Source organism: Anabas testudineus, chromosome 11, assembly GCF_900324465.2.
Source record: "Anabas testudineus chromosome 11, fAnaTes1.2, whole genome shotgun sequence".
Lineage (NCBI taxonomy): Eukaryota > Metazoa > Chordata > Actinopteri > Anabantiformes > Anabantidae > Anabas > Anabas testudineus.
Window position 1 is genome coordinate 9,363,336 of NC_046620.1, and position 9,811 is coordinate 9,373,146.

At 41.1% G+C, this 9,811-nt stretch overlaps 1 protein-coding gene across 1 annotated transcript; it reads right to left on the bottom strand.

Moving 5' to 3' along the window:
• Positions 1-6,456: 6,456 nt before the first annotated feature.
• LOC113154077 (kelch-like protein 10) lies at positions 6,457-9,511 on the bottom strand. The gene is made up of 5 exons (XM_026348085.1): positions 9,232-9,511; positions 8,436-8,907; positions 7,347-7,964; positions 6,936-7,085; positions 6,457-6,819 (listed from the first exon to the last, which is right to left on the bottom strand). Exons 1-5 carry the CDS (start codon positions 9,366-9,368, stop codon positions 6,457-6,459), a joined length of 1,740 nt encoding a protein of 579 aa, XP_026203870.1. The 5' UTR covers positions 9,369-9,511.
• Between the last annotated feature and the right edge of the window lie 300 nt (positions 9,512-9,811).

A 9,811-nucleotide genomic window follows, 5' to 3' on the forward strand; every position in this document is an offset into this window, starting at 1 on the left:
TGCTATATATCTTCTGTATGATTTAGTTAGAGCATCTAGTTAGATGGGTAACAATTTATTTAGTTGGTTTCCTAAAAATTTTCCTATAATGTCCTAAGAACTATGTAGTATGGCACTATAATCACAAGGGAAACAGGACTTTTCTTCTTCTTTTAATCAAAATGAATATGAAGGAATTGTTTATTCATTACTGGAAACTTAATTTTTCATATATATTGCATTGCACCTGTAGATAAATTATACATTTTTGCATTTTGTGCACCAACTAAAACACTGAACTAAACATTAGCTATTAGTGGCAACATTGAATTGAAAATGGGTTGGACACAGTGTGTTCCCTATTATTGGCTCAAATTTACATAGTGTTCCAGGAAACGTCTGTGGGAATGAGTGGAAAGTAAAAAAAAAAAAATGACCCAATTATTTTCTACTGTAACTGAGACAGTTTTCAAGTCAGTCTGCTGAACAGTTCAGTACAACATTGAAAAATGTTTCTAAAAGCAAGCACATAATTCATAACATATGAACTGTATTTTGTCTAGCCTTTAATTCAACAGTTCATTCAAGGAACTTGAATTAATAACTTGGCAGGAGCTCCTTCCAGGACACTTTTCTAAAATTATAAGGATGTGTAAATAAAAACCTTGTTGGTCAGTGTTTTCAATAACTGCACCCATTGCCGACTTCAAAAAATGAAAACAGCTTAATGATTACCACCGACACGGCCCGCTGATAAACAGGTACAGCAAAAGATGTGTAGTGCGGTAACCACACAGGAAGCGTGAAGAGAGGGAGAGAGGAAAAAAGACAGACAGGGGAAGAGACAGAGATAATGAGACAGAGATGGAGAAAAGATGGTGGAAGTCAGAGAGGCGGTGAGGAGGAAATAAGTGTCAGGAGGCACTGAAGAGACTTAACCTGAGCTCTAAATGGCTCCTTAACAAGAGGCTGAGACAGCAAAATGAAATTATACACACACACACACACACAGACTCACACACACACACGCAGAGGAAATTCCAGGATTTCACATTTTATTGTTGTGTACACACGAACAAACAAGCATATTAACTCACGTGTTTCATACGTTGTTTTTTTTGCCAACAATAATTTAATTTACCCAGACATGAGCATGGTATTCACATTTGCTTCTAACACACTGCCACAAACACACACTTTATTGTATCTATGGTCAAAAGGAGCTGATATGCAATCCACACACACACACACACACACACACACACACACACACACACACACACACACACACACACACACACACACACACACACACACACACACTTCCTCACCCCTCCTCCCCAGTACACATTTACCTTCACACACGGTGATAGGTCTTTTAAAGTGGTGTTTCACACTTCATCGCATTTCAATTAGTAGGTAAGACAGACAGACAGACACACACACTCACTCACACACACACACACACACACACACACACACACACACACACACACACACACACACACACGCACACACACTGAGCTTGACAGTCTGTCCGTTGGGTGAAGAAGATTCATTTGGATTCTCATCTCTCCTCCTTCCTCTTCCCTTCTATGCGCCCTTTCTTTTCACTCTCCCCCTCTCTCTACTTATATTCCCTCTGTATATTCACTTTGCTCTCTCTCTCTCTCTCTCTTTCTCTCCATATCAATGTGAGTGACAGTGGTATGACCTCTCGGGTTGTCAGGGGAGGCTGTTGCACAGACAGCCTGAATAGAGGAGGCTCTCCCAGGGTATAAGTCTGCTGAGGGCTGGAAGAAGAGGAAATCCAGCCCCCACCAGACACACTGGGTACATACAATACTAACAAAACAGAGCAGGTTGTGAGCAAGATCATTGGACTCTCTCTGATCATTCTATTGAGTTATATTAATCATAATATCAGAATTAAGTTATTATGACTGGACACTTATGTCATTTCACTTTTGTTTGTAATGATAGCAATAGTTAACTTAAATACAAACGTGGCTATATTGATACACCAAAGTCCAACTAAGGAAAGTGACGTCAAGGTTTGTTTCCACAGCTGTTTTTATCATGTTATTCTATCTTTTAATTAATAATGAACATCTACCTACAGGTTTAAATTTGCAGCCTTCAAACGTTATTTTATTGTTCTGTGTTTAGTGAGTTGTAAAATGGAAGCGCAGAGTTTTTCACATAAGCATTTATTCTGTATTACTGATGATCATATGTGCCTTTAGATAACAATATATCTAAAGGCAGTAAAAAGCGAGAGCACAACAGGCCAATAGACCTAAGATTAATCTGACGTTTGGTCTGTAATCTGCAGGAAGGATTTAGAAAAGTCTTTTTGCCATTTTCTCAGTCACCAAACCCAGTATTGCAAACTGTGTTTGGATGTGTGTCTACTGCAATTGTACATCTTCACTCTCAAACATCAATCCATCATCTTTGTATCAGGATTTTTTTTAACCATGAAGGTTCAAAACATGTAAGATTTTACCTAATGTTATAAAACCTGTATTTCTGATGCATGAGTCCAAGCTGATATTTGTGCTAAATGTAATGAAATTCCTTCCAGGTGTTTCTAAAATATATGGCATTGACGACAATGGGACATATGTGAGGTCACAGTGACCTTGACCTTTGATCACCAGAATCTAATCAGTTCATCCCTGAGCCTAAGTGACAATTCAGAGCATTCCTGAGACATCACATTCACGACAAGAATAGGATGAACATGAGATCATTGTGATCTTCACCTTCGAACCTTTGGTCACCAAAATCTAAGTTTTGGTAAATGTTTTAGCATTTGCCTTTGTTTTCTCGTCCAAATGAGTTTGTAAACCTGTTTGATTGCACCTTTTTGACTTCTCACATCTCAGTAATTAACTCTTTGAGTGCATTAATATCATTAACTCATCAGTGAACAAAACAAACAACAACAACAAGAACTAAATCCAAGTTATGATAAATCACATTTATCCTTGAATGACCAAAATCATTTCTGCTCTCACACACTGTCTGGGATGTTCATCCTCACACTGTGGCTTGACTTTATTGGGTAACGTGTCAGTAATCATCTCAGCTCAGTCTGTAATATTTCACAACGCGCTTGGGGAAAAATCTCATCTTCCACCCCTCAACTGTTGGGTGGTGTATGGGACGAGAACTGTGAGCAAAAGCAGAGCTGTGTTGTCAGCCTGACTTGGTGTGACTGAGACACAAGTATGAGGGAACAGACAGAGGTCACACAGAGGTCAACAGAGAGTGTGGAGAGCTGTCTTACGGAGCAGGTGTTAAAGAGAGAAATGCATGGAGTAAACCAGGTATAAATTGAATCCTTTCCAATGGGAAACAACTGTCTGTTCATCAATCTTCAAAACACATACACCTGCCTCACACGGGGCAGGGGTGAGACAGGTGTTAGCATGACAGGGGAAATTGATTCCACCCTCGACTCACTACACTTACACACAACCCTCTCTTCCCCTCTTCCAGTGTGTCCTCTCTTCCTTATCTTTAAGCCACCACCCTCCTCTCATCCCTTTCTTCTGCCTTTTCTTCATCCTCCAGATTCAGACTTCCTTTTTTCTCCTCTGATGCAACTGACAGTGTGTCCCAGCTCTTACAGGACGCTCACTGCTACACTTAAAGCTGTGTAATAATTGTTTGCCTTGTTACACAAACACAACACTTGAAAAATATATGTTGCTGTACATCATTGCATTTCCAGGATCTCCAGGCTGATGCATCATGTGAAACCCACTCTGTTGCTTCTCACACCCACACAGATTTATTGTTTTTTTTCTGAGAGATGAAAAACACCATTTATGGCTGATAATGTTTTTTTTTTTTTCTGTAATCTCTCTCTTTCTCTAATGTGTCTTTTATTGCACCAGTACAGAACAAAGCCCTCAGGCGCTGCACACACACATACTCCCTTGTCTACCTCACACATATACACATACTGCACTGTACAGGCCACATACTAAAATGTAATATAGTACGTTTGGCTTCATATTATTAACAGATCACACAGTACATAAGATACACAAGCATGAATACACCCACAGGTTTTTTACTGTTGGTGCTATGGTTTAACTGTGTCAGTGAAGCACTAATTCTGTGTCATTTGTCAGTTCACTGACAGTCTCTCATGTAGAACAATAACTGTTTTTTGATCACCAGTTTTCAATGGTTTTATGCGCCAGAAGCTGTATTTTGATGTTAGTCATTTGCTGCAGATCAGGCAGACAGATGAAGGAGAAACAGAGACAGAAAGTGGAAGAGACAGAGAAACCAGACATTGCAAGGAAGGGAAGAGAAAATGGTTGTGTGTGAGTGTGTACCCTGTTGCCAGTGCTATTAAAGTTGTATTGCACAGGGCTTTTAGAACATCGACCATCAGCCAAGCAACTTTAGCTAATAATTTTTTTAAAACCTCTGTGCTTTGTGCATGTTAGGGCCCCTCCCTAATGTGTGTGAGTGTGTCCGTGTGTGTGTGTGTGGTGGGGGTGGGTGGGTGGTGTAACAGTTGGGATTGTTGACCTGTATTTGCAAGATGTTGCAGACCCTGCACCTTTCACATATCTCACAGTATAAATGGTCTTTATGTTTGCAGCATGTTTCAGTAGTAAATGAAAAAAAAAAACAAACATACTTTTGTTATGTTAAAATGAATGGACATAAAACATCTGAGGAGAGAAGAGCTATGTATCTCTTGTGCATATGTTAATTTCTACATGCTTTCAATTTTCATGCAGTCACTGTAGCTTAATTAGAAAGAGTGTGAGAAACAGTGGGTCTAAAACAAGAAACAAACTACTAAGCTAATCTTTTACCAGATAACATTTAGATAAGTCAGAGAATTTTAGATCTGAATGAGTTACAGGAAGGAAGACCATAACAAATACACATATATTTGATTTATACATATATATATAATGAAGACAATAGAGCTGGGATGAAGAAGGAACTGGTAAAAAGGGCCAGATGGACAATAGAGGTGACAGAGAGGTGACCTGTTGATGTCATATTTCTTTTGCTCTTTTCTTTTAAAAGACTGAGTTTAAAGTCTGTGTCTCCTCTACTTTGCCTGCGAGGCTTGTCAGGGTGGATACTGCTAAGTCATGACAGGACCACAGTGACAATGGCTGCACTGCTCTTCTGTGCGTTGCCTACAAGTATTAAGATTGTTTCACTGATAAATACAGTTGACTTCAGACTACAAATACAGTCTGAAAGTCAATCGTTTATTCCAGAGTCAAAATGGAAAGGAAATGTATTTATTCCTTTACAATGAAATTACAACAAATGTATAGCCATCATTTCCAGTACGTCCATGGATTACATCATATACCCAAATATACAGACAATTCTCCAGACTTTGCCTCAAGGTGACTCTGCCCCAAAATGAGCAACCAATGCTCAGTCTGTGAGATAAAGAGGAAGACAAAGAAAGAGAGTAGAGAGCAGGGAAAGAGAGGAAATAGCGAGATTAAGAGAGAGGGGGACAGAGACAGAGAGAGTGGAGGGAGTGCATGCGGCAAAACAGAGGACAGACTGAAGTCATTCAAGCTTTTCTTCCCCCTGAATAATCCCAGTTTTGTCCAAATTTAGTTGGAGGAGATTGTGGAACATCCCGTCCTTGACATCAACCAGAAAGTCATGTAACAGCACTTATACTATGACAGAATGTATCTGTCATTTTCCCAGTATGTCTCCTATTTACTGTTTCTCTTTATTTCTATGCATTTTTTATTTAAATGTCTGCATCAATTAGCATTTTTGCGTATATATCTGGAAATTAGGTTTCAATTTGGGCTACAATGTCTTTTAAAGCTGTTTACTGATATATGCCTCAGTCAGGGGGTCAGGTGGCCCAGTGGTACCGTAACAATCGACATTAGGCATTCACTAGTTTTGTTTTGATTAAAGATATGAGATAACAATTGGAAGAAAAAGGAAAAAATAAATGGGTGAGAAAGAGCGCCCCCTTTCATTAGTCACTGTGACACTGACCAGTATTTTATTTTGAAAACTAGTCTAATTAACTGTAGTTCACATTTAGTGACAATAACACCCTTATGATACATTTTTAAAAGCGTTTAACAAATAATGACCAACCATTTCATTTTGTAGCTGATAAATAAATGTTATAGCTTAAAAATCTAATTAAAATAAGAAACATGAGAACGACATTTACCCTACCCTTGATTTTATGGGGACAGCTGTGCACAGGGAAGTTGCAAAACATTCTCTCTTGTAAATCTGTTATTATTGCAACGGCGTGATCAAATCACATCTTTGTAAGTTGGGCACAGCTTCTTGCTGATAAAACTCACATAAATTGAAACGATGTAGAAATCTCTGGAGAAACAGTAGTTTGATGCACAAAGAAATTTATTTCTTGACTTTATGTTCCCAGGCTGGATGTTGGGCAACACTGTCCTGGACTGTGTCTCGGTGTTAGACGGCATCGCCTGACTCCTCTGCCTCACCTTCAAACAGTAAAAGTGGCAGGGCGTCACGAGGGAAAGTGTACTCACTCATGCTGGGGAATCTGGTAACCACACAGCAGCTCAGGGCGCTACGGAAGATCTCCATGTCACAGGCGTCAGACCACTCATCCGTTGACGCATCGTAGTACTCGACATTTTGGGTGGTGGTGAAGCCGTTGAAGCCTCCAACAACAAAGAGATGGTCATCGATCACTTCAAGCCCGAAATTGCTGCGGGGGGTCAACATGGAGGACACTGAGTGCCAGGTATTGGTCCGGGGATTGTAGGCCTCAGCACTGCGCAGACGACTGTTGCCATCAAAGCCACCAACCTGTGGGAGGAAAAGTAAATAATGGGTCTTATATCACACCCATGTTGAAACTGCATATCTCTGACTTAGCACCGTTTGTGTGATATGTGAGTGTCCGCAGGGTTTCATGTACTTACAGCAAAGACATGGTCTGCATAAGCAATGACTCCAATTCCACTGCGCCTGTTGTTCATGGGTGTGATCATTGTCCACTGGTTGGTTTCTGGGTTGTAATATTCGGCCGTTTGAAGACACTCATTGCCATTGAAGCCACCACAAATGTAAACCTGAAGAGAAAACCAACAACCAGTGCTATACAAACTCCATAATACACACGCAGTAATAGTTCAGGCATGAAGAAATCATTTTTCTGTTGACCCTTCTGCTTATGCCATCCCCACACAAATGAACTATGCAATGCTGGCAAACATAAATTCACACTTTCGTGCACACAACATTGTGAACACAAGGTTGCGTGCAGTATTGTTTGTATGTACATGTGGAAAATCAGGTAATGTTCCTCTCTGGTGCTGTCCCACTTCACCAACCTTGTCATGGAGAGTTGTGCAGCTGGCGTCGCTCCTCTGCTCATTCATGGATGCGATAAGACTCCACTGGTTGGTTTCAGGCCTGTAGTGCTCTGCAGAGCTCAGTCGAGCATGTCCATCGTAGCCTCCCATGGCATAGATGCACCCATTCAGCACTGTTACGCTCACATAGCAGCGGCGGCAGTACATGGGTGCCACCTCATGCCAGGTGTGTGTACTGAGGTCAAACCTGCGCACACTGTTGAAATGCTCCACCCTGTCAAAGCCACCGACACAGTAGACATAGCCATTGAGGAAGACAGCACCATGATAGGCACGAGGGCGCTCCAGATTGTTTGTCACATTGATCCAGCGGTTAGCACGGACATCGTACGCCTCAATGCCATTTGTGGGAGCGCCGCCGCTCCAGCCTCCAGTGGCAAACAGGATGGCATTAGGCAGACGAGGACGGGCAAGAGGGTTACGCACACAAGTGACAAAAGGGCTGTTTGGGTTGATGTGATGTATGGTTTGCATGGCATCACTGGCTATTTGCAGACACTCGTTATTGTACTTCACCAGCTCATTGGACATCACGTCGTCCTTAATGTACTCCTCATTTGTTAGGGCCAGTCTAACCTGCACAGAGACAAGCGGACATCATCTGTCTTTACTTAATGGACTGTAGTATTTACTGTATTGTGCCCGCTCCACTGTTGTTCAACATGTTGCTATTTTATGAATGTTGTGACTCCTGAATATATTTCCATTTATTCCGACTACTAAAATATTATTGTTAACTTGTTGTCCTACTATGACAGCAGGGAACTGCAGTGTCTAACAATGTAAGTCGAAGAAGAATTGTAAAAACTGAATCATGTTTTTCACTATTTATCATTTTCAAGCTGTTTCTGGCATCAGAACATTGTCTCTCTATCAGACTTTAAGCTTAAGGTCACTGTAATGTACTAAAAGGCAGACTACATAACTTCCCAAAATAACCAAGCTCCAGGCTGTAAAGGTAAATTAAACTTAAATTCAGCAGTCAGGATGCCACCATCAGCTAAATACTGAGGATGTATTTCAGTCTACATGGAGTGACAGACAGACCTTAGACAAAAGCACAGCTATGTGTGTTTCCCGTTCTTCAGGTATGTGGGCAATCCAGTGCAGAATGGACTCATACACAGTACTCTCCTTTCTCACATTGAGGTCATCCCCCTCAATGATGTCGGTGAGCTCCTGTGCAGAGAGCCGCAAGAACTCTTCCTGGGAAACAACCTCCTCAAAGTTATCGATGATATAGCTGTAGGCCTTGCGCTGCAGTTCAGAGCAGAAGCAGATATTTGTGAACTGCCAGATGCCGATGCAGTTTTCAGGGCAGAGCTGCTCACTGAGGAAATCAGAGCAGATTTGTACAACATCCACGACGTTGAGCAGATCAGCTGCCAGCAGCAGTTCCTGCACATTGTCCTCCGTCACAGAAATGGAGCCGGTGTAGGCAAACTCAATGATGAGCTCCATCATTCGAGGAGACAGGCCAGCTATGTTAAAGACCAACCTGTCTTCAGCTGACCAGCGGCTAAAAAGAGCACTGAGGTTCAGGATGGAGGCACAGCAGAAGACTGAAAATAAATATTCTACTTTTTCATGTTAACAAAATTAACATTCATTTCATTTAACATTTAGGTGAATGACTATTTGATCATCAGACTGTTGTAAGTTTAGTCGCTCATTGTCCTATATGTGTTAGTATATTTAACATATTAACACATTTTTTTGTTTATTATGTGATATAACATGTTCTATCTCTCCTGCTTTCAAAAATGCTGCATAAATCAACGTAACTCAGTAAGATTCAAACAAAACACACCAACTCCTGGCTGATATCAGACGACCAACTCACCAGAAATATGGGCTGCAGTTACACAGGATGACTTTGTGAATCTGAAATTCCACATCCTCCACTTTGATAACTGCGTCGCAAAACTTTCCCTCTAGACGGAGTTCATTATACACTGAGCTTGGCTTATTGGAGGACATAGTCTCTGCAGGTTTGTTCAGGAAAGAGAAATTTCAGAACACGCTGTAACATCACTGTGAGGTTCTAGAACAGAACCGAGCACAGTGGGCAAGAAGCCTTCTAGACCCGCACGAGGGCGTCCGGGTAGGAAGGTACTGCTGAGTGTGATGAGGACATTTTAAATCATCTGGAGAGCATTTGATCCGCTTGTGCATGCTGGCAGCCCTGTACTGGAGCTTGTTGAGCTACACTTATTGCTTATATGGTTTAAACTTCTGAAAATACTCTGCATGGTGTTCAGCACAAGTGCATGCACTGGAAATATGGAGTTTTTATTTGTCAAGTAAAACACGACAATCCAAAGCAGTAAAATGTCATTTCAATGCCCAGCGTCATTGTAAAAGAAGAGAGCGGAGTCTGGTAATCAGAACACAGCAGGACAGATAATTTACCACTGAGGGCT